Source organism: Cibotium barometz, chromosome 8 (genome assembly GCF_041138505.1).
Source record: "Cibotium barometz isolate CiBa-2024 chromosome 8, ASM4113850v1, whole genome shotgun sequence".
Lineage (NCBI taxonomy): Eukaryota > Viridiplantae > Streptophyta > Polypodiopsida > Cyatheales > Cibotiaceae > Cibotium > Cibotium barometz.
The window spans coordinates 40307633-40326774 of record NC_141053.1 but is presented as its reverse complement, the minus strand read 5'-3'; the positions used below and the strand labels follow the sequence as shown (position 1 = coordinate 40326774).

At 45.1% G+C, this 19142-nt stretch overlaps 1 protein-coding gene across 3 annotated transcripts in view; it reads right to left on the bottom strand.

The window, feature by feature from the left end:
• The window catches only part of LOC147636259 (uncharacterized), an 86981-nt gene extending 69048 nt beyond the window's left edge, over nt 1-17933 (bottom strand). Inside the window, exon 1 of one of the 3 annotated variants that reach the window (XM_086801124.1) lies at nt 17787-17933. Coding sequence is in view for 1 of the 3 variants with exons in the window: in XM_086801126.1 (XP_086657252.1) it covers nt 17381-17505 (125 nt within the window). In the remaining 2 variants the exon portion in view is untranslated. Of the gene's footprint in view, nt 1-17380; nt 17606-17786 lie in introns of those variants that run through there. The other 2 variants (XM_086801126.1, XM_086801125.1) reach the window with 2 other exon arrangements.
• Between the last annotated feature and the right edge of the window lie 1209 nt (nt 17934-19142).

Sequence of the window (19142 nt, the reverse complement as noted above, 5' to 3'; positions counted from 1 at the left end):
TTCCTTGACTTTATCTTTCAAAAGTCTGAAGGCCATATCCAAATCGTTATTCCAAGTGATAGGCTGATTTGACTTACGTCCACAACCTTTCAATAAGTCGGTCATCGGTAGTGTGAGCGGAGAGTACTCCCGTACAGATTTCCGAAGAAAAACAACAAAACCGAGAAAAGAACAAAGTTGTTTCACTGTTCGTGGTATAGGCCAGTCCAGAACCTTCTGAACTCGGTCATAGTCAATGCTCAATCCATCTCTAGTGATCTTGTGTCCTCGATCATAAAGAACTCACATTTACTTAACTTAGCATATAGTCGATTCTGTCTTAAAATAGATAAGACAATCGTGAGGTGTCTAACATGATCCTCAAGAGTACGACTATATATCAAAATATCATCCAGGAACACCACCACAAATTTTCCCAAATGTTCACGAAAAAGATCGTTCATCATTTGCTGGAAAGTGGCTGAAGCATTGGTTAACCCAAAAGGTAATACGAGAAACTCGTAATGGCCATACCTAGTCCGAAAGGCGGTTCTTTCGACATGCCTTTCATGAATACGTATCTGGTGATAGCCAGTATGCAAATCTATCTTCGTGAAATATTTCGCTTCTACAACCGGTCAATCAGGTCATCTGATCTAGGGAGAGGATAACGGTTCTTAATGGTCAGCTTGTTCAATCTCTTGTAATCTATACACATTCTCCAGATATTGTCCTTCTTTCTCCTAAGCAACACAGGTGCACCCCAAGGTGATTTACTTGGACAGATCTGGCCCATCCTCAAATAATCTTCAAGTTGTTTAGCCAACTCATCTTCCTCGGCTTGGCTCATCCTGTAAGGTGGAATACTGACAGGATGAGCACCAGGGATCAAGACAATACGATGATCTACTGCCCGTTCAGGTGGTAAACCCGATGGCAGTTCCTTAGGAAATACGTCTTGAAACGAACCAAGTATCTTCTGTAATTCTTTGCTTTCAAACACACTTAATTCATTTACATCCAAGGGATGAGAAAGGAAGAAAGTGGAATCAATACACAATGAAAAGCGGTATACAAAGAAGAATCCATTATATTTCCAAAATCAAATGTATTTACAAGAGGTCCCTGAGAGGGGTGATTACAATCACCTAAAATACTATACTGGGTGTCCCTATGCTGAAAAGAAAAAATATGACTAGACCAATCTATCTGGACTTGAAGAGTCTTAAACCACTCAATCCCTAATAACAAGTCTACATTTTCTAGATGCATTACATAGCATTCCAGAGTATCTTTGTAGTCCTGAATCTGGATTGGAAGCATCTCCACCTTTCGATCCCATACTTGTCTTCCCGCAGGTAGGCGTACCTCATAGGTATGGTCGCTGAGTGTCGTATCAAGACTCAATTTCTGCACAAGTTTGTAGTTAACAAAGTTGTGTGAGCTACCAGGGTCTAGAAGAATGTGAATCTTATTGCCATTCACTTCTCCATAAACTCGGAGAAGATCATGCAAGCCAAACACTTTAGAATTGAACAGACAATCAGAACAAGTACTAGGGCGAGAAAGTACAGTAACTGACATACCTAAGACAACTGATTAGCTGCCTTTGGCTTGGGTCCTACGTTTGTCTTGGTACCCTTTTGCTTTGGACACTCGTTACGCATGTGTCCTTTTTCTTCGCAGATAAAACAACGTCCTTCCTTCTTGAGCTTTAAAGCCCTAAGGAGTCGTTTCTTCTTCGCTGGTGTTGAACTGGAACTCTTCGAAGGTTGGTCCGAAGACTTTCCTTCTGTTGTGTTAGCCATAGGTGCGGAGAACTTTCTTTTATGCTTGTTCCCCTGCTCGGTAACGGGTTTCGACTTGGAAGAGACCACTGTATCATCATAGATACGAGCTGAATGAATGGCCTCGTCCAATGTTTTACATTTGTTATTTTTAACCTGTAATCGATACGAGTCTAGTAAACCAGCTACAAAAAACCCCAAAAGAGTAGTGGGATCCATCTTTGTAGCTTTCATCTGCAAGTCTCGAAACTTCTGGAGGTAGACCTCATAAGTGAGGTGCTGCGAGGTCATGGTCAAAGCTGAAAACTGGGCAACAACATCATAATCATCCTGTTTCTTGAGGAATTCTTTCTTGAAGACGTCTTCGAATTGTGCCCAAGTCGTTGACTTAGGATTGAGTTCCTTCCACCAAAGCAAAGCTTTGCCGGACAGGAAACCTGCTGCTAACTCGATCTTCTTTCCGTCATCATATGGATGAAACTGAAAGTGAACTTGCCACTTATGTAGCCAAGTGTCCACTATCTCCTTGGTGCGCTGCTTTTTCTCGCCCCCAAACGGTTCCGGAGTTATGTTGGGGCCTAAAGCTGAAAACAAGGTATCCATACCCGAGAAAGTAGAGAGGGTAGTGGTCAATAGAGCGATGGAGTTCTGCAAAGCTTGCATCTGGGCTGCGATTTGTGCCTGACGTTCCGTCGAAGAAGCTTCGAGAGCTACTTTGAACTCTTGGAAATCTGATTTTGACACAAAATCGTCAAAAAGATCGGCATCGGTACCTTCCGTAGCCGGCAAGCCTTCGCGTTCCACAAGGGGCTCCAACTGCGATTCTTGGGTCGATATCGTGAAGAGGGAAAGTGGAGAGAAAATTCGATCTTTGCACAACAAAAGTGCGAGTGAACTTGAGAGCTTGAGAGCTTGAAAACTTGAGAGATGTGTGGCAAGAAGCCCACTTAAGGGGTTTATAAAGATAGTCCCAAAAGCTAAAAATCTCCAAAAGCTAGGCTTAGCTTTTGCTTGCTTTTGTGTTTTATATATATATATATATATATATATATATATATATATATATATATATATATATATATATATATATATATATTAATATATCTATATATATGGATATATATATATTCTAGGTTCTTTAAAAAAAATAAAACACCTTTGAAACCTTGGAGGAGGGGTCTTTTAAAACTTTTTTTTAAAAAAATTTAACTCAAAAAAACGAAAGCTCTAAAAAAAACGTAAGCTTTTCTTGTTTTTTTTTTTTTCCTTCCTCCTCGAATAGCCCGTTGGCGTGCTTGCTGCCGTCGCCAACTGCTGACGTCCACCTGCGCTGCCATCATCGACTGTTGCCGGTGCCTTCACGGCAGGTTGCGCTTGCGCCAACCTATGAAAGCATGGCCATAAGGCCACGTGGGCCTGGGCGCCTGCCTTGCGTGGCCTGGGCGCCGGCCTGGGCTGGCTACGCAAGCCTAGCCGCCTGGCTGCGCAGGCCTAGGCTGCCTGCATACACAGTACTAGGCGCCTGCCACAGTCGACTGGCCCTGGCCGCCCATGCTCTTGCGCCCTCAACCACCCGCAGCGCACCCGGCCTACCACACATCTCCAGGAGCACTCGGTCAGCATGCCCACTCGCCAACGTGAATCTGCAATCCAGCACTTCTCTCGCTCGCTCTCTCTTGCGCCAAAAAGCAACAAACATGCTTTTTCTGTTTTCTCTCCCTGCAGTTCATGCGACTGCACAAACAAGTCTCTTCTCTTCTTTGCAACGCAAACGACCCTACCATCTACCATCCCCTTCAACATGGGTCTCTTTGATGAAGAAAAAACACGTACTATTCTGAAAACCACAGTATGCACAGAAAAAACAGCAAGCTTTTTAACACATACCTTTCTTCGACCTCATCTTCTCTACCTACCGACTCGCTCGTTCACGAGGTATGCTCTAATACCACTATCAAATCCCCACGAATCTCCTCGTGATCGTCCTTGGTTCGAGACTCGAATCCTGCAAACAAAACAAACAAACAAACAAGGGGGTGCAGGCCTGACTCACCTCCCAACCATGACAGCCGTGGGCAAGCCCACAGTCTTGGCTGTCCCCACCGAGCCACGAGTTGAGCTAACTAGGTTGACGTACCGACCAATCTCCTCCTCGCGACGTCCCATACCGCCACGAAGCTGCCCTCACAAGCCTCGAGACTGCTGCCGGCCTCGGCTGCGTAAAGCAGGTGCACGTCTGCACTAGATCCAGGCTCCAAGACCATAGAGCTCTCACAAACTCGCGAGACTCTCTATATCCCAATAACTAACCTTGGCCACCCTTTTATAGGCTCTTGGCCGGTCTCATCGGGCGTCCACACTTGGGTGCCCGCCCGTTAGTCTATCCCTAACTCAGCTCGTCGATCAGCCTGCCTAGCTCCAAGCTTCCCCAAGCCTCGAAACTAGTCTTGTGTGCGTGTAGCACATGGTAGATACACACTGTGCACATGACAGGTGGGCACAGCATGGGCCCTCCTGGCCCCTTCCCCATGCCCAATGCATTAGTTCTAAACTCTAATCTAGGGTAGCCCTATGGGCTGGCCCTTTCTCTACATGCAAACCTACATGCCTACAGAGGTCTGGCATCCAGTTACAAACCAGATACACAGAACATCAGACATCATTCCAAAGGGAGACTCACAGCATGGACTGGCACTACCTCATGTGCAGGACAATGCACACCTGACCTCGGACGCATAGAGTGGAACCCTGGCTAACTCGTCCCGGACTGGGCTCACATGGGACCAGTTTCCACTCTAGGTCCTGCACCTTCTTGTTCAGATATGTCCACATGGCATCCAAGTGCGGGATGCACGTGACAGGTACCATGAAAAACTCAGCCGCCTACTGAAGAACGCAGCCACCAAGGAAAAGATGCAGCCACCGTGGAGCAAACGCAACACCCAAGGAGAACATGTAGCCACCTTGAAGAAATGCAGCAGGACGCAGGTACCTCTACTCCAGAAAAAACGCAAACCTTCATGATGCAGGAGGGGGGATCGCCATGTGGAAGCCGGTACCTAAGCGACTGATACCATGATAAAGTTGCACAGTGCGGAAGCAAAACATAGGAGAGAGGGAGAGAAGCAAAGACAGAGGGAAACATCAGACAATGAACATCTTATTATGTAGCATGAGGTTTTACAATGGCAATATCAGCCAGCAGATGGTGTAGAACAATGTGCCTGTGAATGAATGAGCTGAGTTAACAAGTGAGAAAGGAAGAGCCCTTTATATAGGGAAGAGTGAAGCTAGCCAACTGCCCCTATGGAGCTGGTCATAGAGCAACAAATAACCCCCATGACTTGCATAAATGTGAGAATACATATATGACCAATAAAAAGGTCCGGTCCCACACAATAGTGAGATGCACAAATTCCCTTGCACGTGTTTCCTCACAATCTGCTTCCCAGGCCTCCAAAAAGAGTACCATCCCCTCATTCAATCAATTGGACGATCGATTGGACAGGCTCTCGAGACCCCTTAGACTGCCACCTCAGTGGTAGCCAGGGCAATTGGGATTCCATCCATCTGGATTTGCATAGCCTCTCAGGAGGCTCTCCCCCATGTCATTACACTCCCTAGCCTCCACGGGGGCTCGTTCATGTAGCAATGTTGAGTATTCAAGCCTCCCGGAACAGTGCTTCATTTGCCAACCTTAACCATCAAGCCAAGAAAGGACGCCCCTCAACCTCTCACCAGGAACCTATCCTGCACTCACCCAACAGGATCGGAGAAGGCAGGTGGTCAGCCCCATCCCTCCCCTTAGTCCGACGAGCGTGAGGCAAGCCGGCCTGATCCTGAGGCCCACTAGCCGTCTCCCCAACACCAAGCCCAGCATGGCGGCCATACTAGTCAGTTCTCTAGTATGTGCATATGTTATTCATATCTTTATTTTGCTTATGCACAGCCGTATCTTCATCAACTCAGCATCGGACCATTAGTTCATCTTTGGGTGAACATTGAGGAGGGGTGTTTGGATATCAATGCTCCACCCTTATATTGTAATGTCCAAGCACCAGCTAGCTCCCCTTCATGAGTAATAGCCATGTTTGAGAAGCCTGAGTGTTATGTACCTGGAGCTAATCCTCGGATTAGCAGGCATAATCCAACACAATTAGGGGACCTTGGGATTAGGAGATAGCAGGTAGATGCAGAGTGTGAGGGAAAAAGGACGAAAGGACCAGATATACGAGAGATCAGAGCAAAACCACACAGCATGAAATATGTGAGTGAATATATATAAAAGGGTGAGTGCAGATATGTACAAGAGCCCTCATATGAGAGGTGACTCTGAGCAGAAAGAAGACCAGTGCTGAAGCAGAGAAGACGTCAGAGCTAAAGCACGGTGGATGACGAAGGCTCGCGTCGATGAGGCAAAGCACTCCGAGGTGATAGTGGGAACGGAAAAAGGTAACGTCGATGACGATGATGGTGGTGAGTCTTTGATGACACGGGTGCTGCGTACCTAAAGCAGAGAGGGTTGCCGTTCCGAGTGGTGCAAGCTCTGGTGACATGGGTGCTGCGTACCTGAAGCAAAGAGGGCTACCGTCCCGATGTAGCAGAGAGGGCTGCTGTCCCAATGTGTACCAGAGAGGGCTGTTGTCCCGAAGTAGCAAAGAGGGCTACCGTCCTGATGTAGCAGAGAGCTACTGTCACAAGGGCTGTGGCAAAACGCACAAGATATGCTGAAGGTAAGCACGGATGTGTGCGCTGATGTAAGGTTGAGATAAACATTGATATAAGGCCTGACGTAAGCCTGATGTAAGCGCAGATGTGGGCTGTTGTATAGCGCTGATGTCTGCTGCAGCAAAACGCAGATGACTGCTAAAGCAAAGCGCTGATGTCTGCTGAAGCAAAATGCAGAGGTAAGCTGATGTATAAATGTTGATGTATGCAGCATGCTCTAATGTAGGCGTTGACATATGCAGAAGTAAAACGCAGATATGGTGCCCAAGAAAGCCTGATGTAAGCGCCAAGAACAGCCTGATGTAAGGCTGATGTGAGCCCTGCAGAAGGCGGCCTGGACCAGCAGAGGAAAACGCTCATGTGAGCCCCTGCTGAAGGCAGCCAGATGGTACCTGACATGGCGATGAAGTGGTACGTGAATGATGAGGTATAGGCAATGCTATATATAGTAAAGGGGGGTTGTTGGTCGGTCACCATAAAGGTGTAGGCCAGCAGCCAAGACAAAGAACCCCAAAAATATAAAATATAAAATATAAAATATCCAGAAAGTCCCTTTTTAGGGCTAGAAAAAGTGTTGTTTCTTCACACCCCCTCTCAGGGGCCAAAAAGGGGACCATGAGAGAAGATGAAAGAAGATGACGTATGCCAGGTCCCACACAAACACAACGGAAGAAGGAAAGTATCCCCCTCTGGAATCAAAATCTGATAAAGTCAGAGAGGGCAATCGTGATGGCAAAGGTGGTGTGGATGAGGTGATGTGCATGGGTTGATCGTCTCCCAAAGTATGATCTTGAACAAGATTCTCCACTGAGTAAGAAATCCCATTCCCTATGTGGTCCAGATCAGAGTTTGGAGAAGCATCTTCTTGTGAGAAGAATCGGTCCTCCGGGAGTGCGGGTAGACAATCCATGCTGTGTGCTCTCGAGGTCTTCAATCCCTTTGCTCACAATTGCTCTGGTACCATGTGAGGGAAAAAGGACGGAAGGACCAAATATACGAGAGATCAGAGCAAAACCACACAACATGAAATATGTGAGTGAATATATATAAAAGGGTGAGTGCAGATATGTACAAGAGCGCTCATATAAGAGGTGACTCTGAGCAAAAAGAAGACCAGTGCTGAAGCAGAGAAGACGTCGGAGCTGAACCACGGTTGATGACAAAGGCTCGCGTCGATGTGAGGCAAAGCACTCCGAGGTGATAGTGGCAGCGGAAAAAGGTAACATCGATGACGATGATGGTGGTGCAGTCTATGATGACACAGGTGCTACGTACCTAAAGCAAAGAGGGTTGCCGTCCCGAGTGGTGCAAGCTCTAGTGCCACGGGGGTAACACGGGTGCTACGTACCTGAAGCAGAGAGGGCTGCCGTCCCGATGTAGCAGAGAGGGCTGCTGGGCTGCTGTCCCAAAGTAGTAGAGAGGGCTGCTGTCCCGATGTAGCAGAGAGGGCTGCCGTCCCAATGTGTAGCAGAGAGGGCTATTGTCCCAAGGGCTGTGGCAAAACGCACAAGATATGCTGAAGGTAAGCACGGATGTGAGCCTTGATGTATGCGCTGATGTAAGGCTGAGATAAACGCTGATATAAGCCCTGACGTAAGCCGGATGTAAGCGTAGATGTGGGCTGATGTATAGCGCTGATGTGGGCTGCAGCAAAACGCAAATGACTGCTGAAGCAAAGCGCTGATGTCTGCTGAACCAAAACGCAGAAGTAAGCTGATGTATAAACGCTGATGTAGGCGCTGACATATGCAGAAGTAAAACGCAGATATGGTGCACAAGAAAGCCTTATGTAAGCGCCAAGAATAGCTTGATGTAAGGCGGATGTGAGCCTTGCAGAAGGCGGCTTGGACCAGCAGAGGAAAACGCTGATGTGAGCCCCTGCTGAAGGCAGCCAGATGGTACCTAATATGGCGATGAAGTGGTACGTGAATGATGAGGTATAGGCAATGCTATATATAGTGAAGGGGGGGTGCTGGTCGGTCACCATAAAGGTGTAGGCCAGCAGCCAAGACAAAAACCCCCAAAAATATAAAATATAAAATATCCAGAGAGTCCCTTTTTAGGGCTGGAAACGTGTTGTTTCTTCACACAAAGGGCTAAGGTTCAGATTTAATACAACTAGGCTACTGGCTATCTATAGCAGGTTATCTATTTATAGTAGCAGTTATCATTATATAAGTGATGCCTTGGGTTATTATTTGGCAGTCATTTGTGCGGTGCACTTCTGATGGATCTACACCTGGACCAAAGTTTCTACTCATGGCTCGGGCGTGGATCTATTGATCCTACAGTTGGGTAGTGAACTTGCCTGCAACCCTTTTATTTGGTTTCTCTAATCTTGTGTTGGATTGTATTAGGGAGATCTTGGTTATTAGACAAGCCCAGAGGCCTATTACACTTGGTATCAGAGCTACCTAAACCTGGAGTCTACAGAAGTTTGTGCGTCTTTCATTGTTTATTTCACGTCGGGATTCCCAGAAATTTCTCTCAGCACCACAGTTGTCTTTGTCTCATAAGAAGTATGCTTTCTAGGGTTATTGCCAGGTGGTTGCATGTTGATTCTGAGAAAGGGGGATACAAAGAGACTCATGCGTCTAGGAGATGAATCCTTATGAAACCCTTATTTCTCTCTGGTTTAACTCCCTAAAGGGCTGCAAATCACTACGCAGAAGACACCCTTGACATGTTGCAAAAGCATGTGGGAAAGGTTTTGGGTTGTACAGCCCTGAATTTGCAGCAAGAGGCTCGTTGCAGCCTGTGCGCAGAGTTCACGTGGGCAGCAGATGGGTTACTATGTGCAGAAAAGCATGCAACTCTTTTCCTACAGAACAGCAGTGGCTGTTTGGCACAGCAGAGAAGGGAGTGAAGGACCAGGGCAATCCAGCAGAAACAAAGTCAGAGCAGGGCAGCGTACGGTGTATGTGCAAGCATGCGGGTACAGAGACATGATGTGCGCTGGCAGAGCAGGCTGCCAGGCAGACAGAAAGCGAGCAGCTGTTATTTTTGGGAGTTTTTTCTTTAAAAAAGGTAAAACAGAAAGCATGTTGTATTTATTTAGGAAACCTAAATAAAACAACTTTGGACCTTATAGAGGTTCTAGAAGGGGTGCGTTTAAAAGAAAAAAGCAGTTAGTGTTTTTTTGCTAGGGGCAGCCTACATAATAGAGCACATCTTACCTATTAATCCACCAAACAGAGATCCTTCTTTACGTTCAGCGTGGGACAAAACAGTGAGGAGCAGAATTCGCACGTCTCTTCTTGTACACGGAGCTCAGGAAGGCTTGGGTAAGTGGTTTGTTTCCCCAACGGTCAAATTCAGAATCGACACATATCAATCTTCCTTTATTTTTGAGGTAATAGAGATAAACCCTTTCTTTTTTATCTCTTCCATCTCTCATATCCATGGCGACACCCCTTCCCCTCGCCTTACCGATGATTTATCGGATCACGACCAGGAACTAGTAGATATGGGGGCAGATGTTGGGGAACCTGGCCATTATACTGAGCTTCTCAACCATACCAGTGGGGAGAAAGAGGAGATAGTCATGGTAGAGAAGGCTTATTTCGACAGCGAGATGCAGAAACCCGAGCAGAGATCTTTACCCTAAGGAACCAGGATAGTGAGATGGCTAATCTCTGATAGGAGATTACTGTATTGCATCAGCAGATCACTATTCTGAAAAAGGCCATGGCAAGTACTCCCACACATGCAGGGCATATTTCAGCAGCTTCATTCTTCACCACAGAGGTCTGTTGGGTGAGAAGAAGGAGAGAACCCAGGAAGTGGTTGATGCATGGCTGAATAGGTGGAATGTCCATTTTGAATTTCATCCTCTCCAGGATGCTTGGAAGATTCAAACGGTGCAGGGCCTCCTGTTAGGGAAAGCCTTGTCATGGTGGAGAGCACTTCAAAACAAGCCTACTACTTGGGCTAGTTTCGAGCAAATGTTCAGAAATGAGTTCCTCCAAGCGGAGAATGGGTATTATGTGGTATCCACAATTACAAAGCTGGATATGAAGACCTTGTCTTTTGACACCTATTTGCACAAGTTTACAAAGTTGCAGGCGAAGACAACACATATGGACAAGGTCACCTCGCTTGGATTTTTTATGCCGGGATTATCCCCAAATCATAAGCTTCACGTGAAGAAGAACAATTGCAAAACACTTGAGGATGCTAACTGTTTTGCAAGGATTTATGAAAGAGACAATTGCTGGCAAGAGTAAGAAGAATGTTCCTCCGGGATGCAGAAAAGCTCAAGCAACTCCAAACAAGATTCCAAACATAAATGAAAGTTTAGGTTTGTGAAGGCTTCCACAACTCAGAATCAGAACCGAACTTCGGGTCAACCCAATTCCAAGACGACTCACAGGACCGAGCAAAGCCTCCAAAACATTCGGGAGGGCCGGTGCTTTACTTGTGGCTAGACAGCCATTGGAAAGGAGCTACCCTCAAGTGCAGAAAAAGCAGAAACCCTAAGCGTTCATAACACAATTCTTAATCATAGTTCTTACATGGATTGTAACTTTAGTATGGCAGTTTTCGGGCCCAATGATCTCATACATATGTATGGATCAATATTGGGGAAAACTGTACACATTCTATTTGATCCTCGCAGCACTCAGTTTTATTAATGACACATTGGTGTAGAAATTGTGATCATGCCTACCGTGTGAACCTCGCGGTGGGGCATGGACAAATTTAAGACAGATAAGTGACCTAGTTACCTATATCTATCCAGAGTTATTCGGATAGTCTAGATTTTTTGGTGATGAATCTAGATGGGGTAGACATTATTATAGGTAAAGAATGGTTTCATAACCATGATGTCCATGTAAACTAAAAGAATCATACATTGTCTCTTTTACTCGAAGATGCTCTAGTTTGTCTCAAGGGTGAGAGTTCGTATTTTGATTATAAAGTGTTTCAATGTGTTCTTGATCCTCTTTCATCTGATGTTACTTCTGTCCCACCCTCTACTCTTGTAAACTCTGCAACTTCATAATATTATACAGAGTTCGTATTTTGATTATGAAGTGTTTCAATGTGTTCTTGATCCTCTTTCATTTGATGTTACTTCTGATTTCAAATCTAGTAAATTAGCCATTTGGGTCCTGGGAGACACGCGAGTTAGAAAACAGCATAGCAAAGTTCGTTGATGTCTTTCCAGCAGAGTTACCTCATGGTTTACCGCCTAGTTGATCAATTGACCATAGGATTTATTTGATTCCACGGTCTCAGCCTATGAGTACTGCACCTTACAAGATGAGCCGGCTGGAAGAGGATGAGATTGCCTGACAGTTGTCAGAATATCTTAGGATAGGATAGATTCGACAAAGTAAATACCTGGAGAGCTCCAATGCTTTTGAAGCATAAAAAAGAAGAACTTGGAGAATTTGTGTCAACTATAAAAAGTTAAACAAAGCTACAATCCAGAATAGATACCCCCTTCCTAGAGCAAACAATATGATATATAGGCTCCATGGAGCCAAGTATTTTACAAAAATTGATCTTCGTTCAGGTTATCATCACATCAAGATAGCTGAGATGGATGACTTTAAGACAAGTTTTCCAACTAGATATGGCCATTACGAGTTTCTCGTATTACCTTTTGGGCTCACGAATGCTCTTGCCAGATGATGAACGAGATCTCTCAGGATTGTTTGGGGAAATTCGTTGTTGTATTCTTAGATGATATTTTGATATATAGCCATTCTTTGGCAGAGCATGTAGAGCACCTCAAGTACGTCTTGAAGATTCTAAGGCGTGAACCATAGTCGCATGCAAAAGTCTGCAAGTGTCAATTCTTTTGCAAAGAAATCACATACCTAGGTCATCAGATTTCCAGAGATGGGATAAGCATAGATCTTGAACGGATCCAAAAGGTTTTAGATTGGCCGGTACCTCAGACTGTCACACAAGTTCGTTTGTTTTTAGGATCCACTACCTTTCTTAAGAAGTCAATGAGGGAGTATTCAGACGCAACTGTTCCCCTTTCTAACCTCCCCAAAGGACGTGGACAAAAGTCTAATGCTCCTACTACCTGGAATGAGAGGCTTGATTGGGCTTTTAAAAGGATCAAGCCAATGGTGAGAGATGCACTAGTTCTAGCCATACCGGATCCTAGCAAACCATTCGTAGTTGAGACTGATGCGAGTGATTTTGCGATCGGGGTAGCCTTATTCTAGGAGGGCCGACCTGTGGCTTTTGAAAGCAAGAAGCTTGATGATACCCAGGTCGGATGGCATACTCAGGAGAGAGAATTATATGTGGTTGTTCACACATTGAAAATTTGGAGACATTACTTGTATGGATCCAAATTTGTTGCCTTGACCAACCATGAGTTGATCAAGTATTTCTATGATAGGAGGCCTGAGTTGAGGGGGAAGAAGGTGCGGTGGACATAGTTGATGCACGATTTTGACATGGAGATTCGGTATCGGAAGGGTAGCTTGAATAGGGTTGCAGATGCATTGAGTCGGATTGGGGAGGTGAATATTTTGAGTTTCACCAAGATTCAGGTTGATGTTTATGATTCCTGGAGAGTGCTGTGTGAGACCGATAGATATTTTGGTCGGGTTTGGTAGTAGGTCCAAGCAGGGAACTCCATTATTACAAACCGGAGCTCAAGGATCATTCCACCTGTCAAGGTGGCTGGAGGTCAGTATCTTATTCCGAACGGACTGTTGTTCCGAAATGATAGGGTTTGCGTGCCGGATAGTGCTGAGATTAGGAGGATCCTTTATTATAGACTAGAGATCAAGGATCATTCCACCTGTCAAAGTGGCTGGAGGAGGTCAGTATCTTATTCCGAACGGACTGTTGTTCCGAAATGATAGGGTTTGCATGCTGGATAGTGCTGAGACTAGGAGGATCCTTTATGACTGTCATGACGCTCCTACAGCAAGTCAACTCGGGGTAGAGTGAACCTATGACTTGGTAAAATGTATGTTTTACTAGCCCACGATGAGGACAGAATTCCAAGACTATGTGCTAAAGTGTCGTCAATGTTACCTAAATAAGGTTGAACGCTTTAGGGCTGGAGGACTGTTACACCCTCTAGAGATCCCTTATAGTAAATGGGAGAGTATTTCCATGGACTTATCACTGGTTTACCATGCACTCGCAGAGGGTATGATGTTTGGGTAGTAGTACACAAATTGACAAGATTTTTAAAACAATAACGGCTCTTGAATTGGCACAACAGTTTGTTGAGCAGCTTTTCAAGTAATATAGTTTACCTTGTGACATAGTGCATGATGGGGACTCGAAGTTTACTGGACACTTCTGGCAACTAGTCTTCCAGAAATTGGAGACCTTGACTTCCCCTTATCATACTCAGTTTGACGAGAAAATGGAGAGGGTGAATCAAGCTTTAGAGGATATGCTTCGAGCATATGTCTCCAAGAGACCACCAGACTGGGAGAGGTACATCCTGATGGTTGAGTTTGCACATAATAGTGCTAAGCACGCTACCACTAGGGTTACAACCGTTTATGCTGATGTACGGTTACCAACCGCTAGGGATTTCTTGGCAGATATGCAGGAGATGTTAGCCAGAGCTAGAGATTCTATCAGGAGTGCTCAGGATCGAGCACAAGTTTATGCTAATAGACATCGTCGCCAAGGGCGTTATCCAAGGGAATGCTAGTGTATTTGCAAATACCTAAGAGTTTAAAGATGTTATGGATGGGGAAGGTTGGGAAGTTATCCCCTAGGCACTGTGGACCTTTCCGGATCCTTAAAAAGATCGGAGAGAGAGCCTATAAACTAGAACTACCTAAGAATGTGAAAGTTAATCTAGTCTTTCATGTCATGCTAGGAGCTGAAGATAGCATTGTGACTCCTCAGAAGCTTGTTGAGATTGAGGACTTGTCCTATGTTCCACATGAACAAAAAGCTATGATTGATTTCAGGGAAAGGCAACTTAGAATAAGTTGGTCACTGAGTATAAAATTAAGCAGAAAGATAGGGCAAAGGAGGACTCAACTTGGAAGACAATTGCTAGTATACAGCATAGGTTCCCGGTTTTCTTTCTTAGACAAATTTTGTTTCCAAGAGTGGAAACATCTAAGGAAGGGAAGTATGTTATGTACCTGGAGCTAATCCTTAGCAGGTCTAATCCAACAAGGTTAGGGGATCTTGGGATTAGGAGATAACATGCAGATACAAAGAGCTAAGGTTCAAATTTAATAAAACTAGGCTACTGGCTATCAATAGCACGTTAGCTATTTACAGCAGCGACAATTATCACTATATAAGTAATACCTTGGGTTATTATTTGGCAATCAGTTGTGCGGTGCAGTTCTAATGGGCTTGTGCCTATACCAAAGTTTTTCCTCCTGTCGTGGACATGCAAATCGCAAATAGTCTTGCTGAGGACCCCTGTGGGCATGCATTGGTGGTATGGGACACTAGTGTTGACTGGCCTTAGCCCATGGCTCGGGGTTGGATCAAAGTGCTTGGGGGTGGATCAAAGTATTGATCCTATATTTGGGTGGTGAGCTTGCCTGCACCCCTTTTATTTGGTCTCTCTAATCTTGTGTTGGACTGTGTTTAGGAGATCTTGGTTAGACAGGTCTAGAGGCCTATTACACTCAGCACCCCAGCATCCATGTTTTCACACGGGATGGTGGTCTAGGAAGCCAGATAGTTTAGAGAACTTAAATTAGGCCGTTGGTATGTGGCCTAGCGGTTTGGGCTTGTGACAGGGAAAGGGGAGGTCCCAAATTCAAATCCTTGTAGGCTCCTTGGTGGCATTTAGGCCATTTGTGGCTATAACTATACTACCTAAACATGGAGATTAAGCCGCCTGCAGCAAGTGGACACTCAAGTTGCTACTATGGAAGGATCCACTCAAGGGAGGGAGGAGGGAACTTTAATTAGATTTGGCACGCTCGCAAATAGGCTACATGCCACACATGGAGTAGGTAGACTTTACTCTTAGTGCTAGGCATGATTATGGCCGAGTCTGCCCTATATCTCTAGAGCTCTGATAGAAACTCAATACACAAACCTTTGTATGAATGTATGCTCTTGTGTGTGTGTGTGTGCGCGCGCGCGCGCGCGCTCTGGTGGGGGGTGTGCCGTTGGTATGTGGCCTAGCGGTTTGGGCTTGTGACAGGGAAAGGAGAGGTCCCAAATTCAAATCCCGACCCCTTGGCTTGGCAATCTTCTGGGTGGTTTATTGAGCTCTGGGAAACTCCCATACAAGCTAGTCCACTATACTGGCGGGTGACATGTTCACACAAGAATAGTAATGCAAGAAAAGAATGCTTTGCCATGGGCAAAGGACAAACCCGCAGATTAGGTGGACCGAAATCTTGACTGGGACCTAGTTGCCAAGTTAGTGCAAGAAGAACAAGAGGTGGTTCGGAATGATTAGCAGGTCCAGACCCATATTCCAGTGGCAAGTCTGACTTTGCTATCAGAGAAGCACAATAAGGAAAGTATAATTGTCATTCCTTCTTTTGGGAAGCCTCATGAAGGCCAAAGTAAGAAGCAGTCAACGGATGGCCCAGAAAGAATCCGACCTTCAAGAGAAAGTGACAAAGGATGAAGGAGGCCACTGAAGTTGCTACTATGGAAGGATCCACTCAAGGGGGGGAGGAGGGAACTTTTATTAGATTTGGCACGCTCGCAAATAGGCTACATGCCACACATGGAGTACGTAGACTTTACTCTTAGTGCTAGGCATGATTATGGCCGAGTCTGCCCTATATCTCTAGAGCTCTGATAGAAACTCAATACACAAACCTTTGTATGAATGTATGCTCTTGTGTGTGTGTGTGTGTGTGTGTGTGTGTGCACGCGCGCGCGCGCTCTGGTGCGGGGTGTGTGGGAGCATATATTGATACCAAGTTCTACACCCACTATTGGGCACTGATGACGTTAGTGGGAATGTCGTAGTATCTAGTCCATACTATGCATGATGGAGTTAATGGTTTATTGTCCTACCATGAGGTTATAAATTGCACTTTCTTATAAGGTGAATTTGGGAATGTTCCTGGATTCATCTAGGTATATATAAATATATATATACCTTGTCTTGGGCCAAATGGGACCCAAGATGAGCCTGAATGATTGTAGCTCTTTATGGACCGCCAATCTACACCGTCTAGTCATGGCCACCCCGCCTATTCTCTAGTTTCTATTAGCACACAGCTCTCAGCAGTTCCAAATCAGCCATTGAAAGACAAACTCTAGGAGAGAAGAAATGTGGAATGGGATGGAAGAAGGTGATTCATGCCCCTAAGGAGACAAGGCATGAAAGCACACTGATGAAGGCAGCACATTGATTAAAAGGGCCACAGCTGTATGCTGAAGTGGACACGTAGGGTTGTTTTGGGGGAAGGATGAGGAGGAGCGGGGAGGGTTTTGGTGGTGGAGGGGGGGGAGGGGGGTTTGCCAAGCGGTGGTGATGCAAACAGCTTGCATGGCCATGGACAGGGCAATGTTAAAAGGGGGCTACATACACCCACATAATGATAACCTAAAAACGATTTAACTTGGCAAGAGAATTCTATACTCTCTCACAATTTCTGAACAAAAAACCTTCCTCCATCGTGCGTCGTGCTTTGCGACCATGTTCCATAGTTAGACAAGCTCCAACCATTGACATGCTCCACAGTTGTGCACGTCCATTTACCCCAATGCTAAAACGTCTGCCAACAGAGTGTTGGATGGAATGTTGAACCTGAAGCCCATCAGCAGGGTGTTGGATGTCAATCCACAAATTGTTTGATTAAACGAGAAGCAATTCGATTATCACCACAATCACTTGATTAACATTGTCTTTCTTGATTAACAGAGCAGCCATTCAATTGGTGGAGCGGTAGAGCAAACAAAAGGTGCATTTAATTGGCAGAGCAATGTAAAGAAATTACACTGTAGAATGTTGATTCAATACTCTGATTGGTTGACAGTCAGGAACATCAAGCCCAGCCCAGGGGCATGAAGGAGACAAAAATATATAGACTTGGCTCAAGGTCCTAATATTCACAGGCTTCATCAAGGGGGTTATTTGAGGTAGAACAGGGTGACCTTACCACCCTCAACCAAGAGACACAAATGCTAATGTACATATTGTAATCACATGTGTTCCACAATTTTTAGATCATTGGGTCGTATGTAAGTACATACGTACACACGTGCATACAAACATGCATGCATTTGTATCCGTGCGTGCATGTGCGCCTAGTCTCTCTGATTCCAGAGATTTACTTCAAAAGATGGTGCCCAATGAGACATGGCGATGCAAAACATGTAATCCTCAATGGGAAGCATCGTTACCTGCTTTCAGTTGAGAATCTTCGAGACCTCGATCCTATGATTGCTTGTTACTACACATTACTGCAAGGGTACGAAAAAGAAACCGTCTTTTTTAAGTGAAGCTTTTGTCGCGGGCGACCAGAACTTTTTTAGCGATTAATTAATTAATTGAATTTTTTTTTCAAACGTTTATTAATTTCTTCGAGGCTATTTTTAAGGTTTTCTTCAGTTAATTTTTGGATCTTGGTAGATTTTATTCTACAAGTGGAAGATTCCACTTATAGCAGTTTCTGACACCTGTGTTTTTTTCACCACCACGGCCCCTCTGCTCACATTTTTATGTGTCTCGCTCCCCACTCTACAAGCGAGGAGACTCTCCCTCTCTCTGTCTCTGTACGCACACGCCGGAGAGTTCATGACGAGCCTCCATCTCTCTCTCTTTCTCTCTGGACAGCTCGTTGAGCTGGTTTTCATGGTTTAGGGAGGCAAGGCTTAACATCTCTTTGTCTCTCTCTGTTGTGATGTGTTGTGTTGTGCTCTGGGGACAGCCTATGAACACAGTTCGTTTCAATTCGAGGGCAAGTGGGCGCTCTATGGTTTTTGACAAAGGGCGGCAGGGTGTCAAGCGGGGAGGGGCCGAGAGAGCGAGAGAGAGAGAGAGAGAGAGAGACAAACGCGCGAGATGCGGTACATGCATATTAATTAAGTGGCATTAATTAATATGCATACGAAAAGTTTTCTGAATATGCATATAATAAGTAGGCAAAACGTTTCGTTGATTGAATAATTAATTAATTTCACATTTGTTTTCGGATGGATAAAGGTTAGCGGTTTGGACTAAAATAAAGGTTAGTCGTGTGGACTAAAGTTGAGTCGAGTTCTGTTGCGCATGCTTGGACACGTGTTGTCCATGATGTTGTGGGTTCTTTTCGCATGGTGGTCGTAGCTTTCCCATGGCGATCTTGTCGTCCCCTGGCGAGGGATCACCTTCTCAAAACTCTCTTGAAGTTTATAAATATGGCTTGTTGCTACTTCTGCCTATGTGTTTCACGATGTCGCGTAGAAGGTTTCCTCTATGATATCACCAATTCGGCTCCTTTCTCGTTGCTTCTCTCTCTCTTGTTTGTGATGAAGGATAGGCAACTGCCATGACAAAACCTAGAAGAACATGTGTGGACTCTGCTCTGGCAAGGGTTCTTACTCCTCCTATAGGATCCACGTCTGTGCGTAATCTTGTAGTAGTCAAAAGAGCTGCCAGATCTCAAGGTAATATATGTATATATATGTGCGATTTATGCACTTTCTGTTGCTTCTTGCAAAAAAGCTATTTTGGTTTATGAAACATATAGCTCTTTTGTTTCTCAAAATAAAAACCAA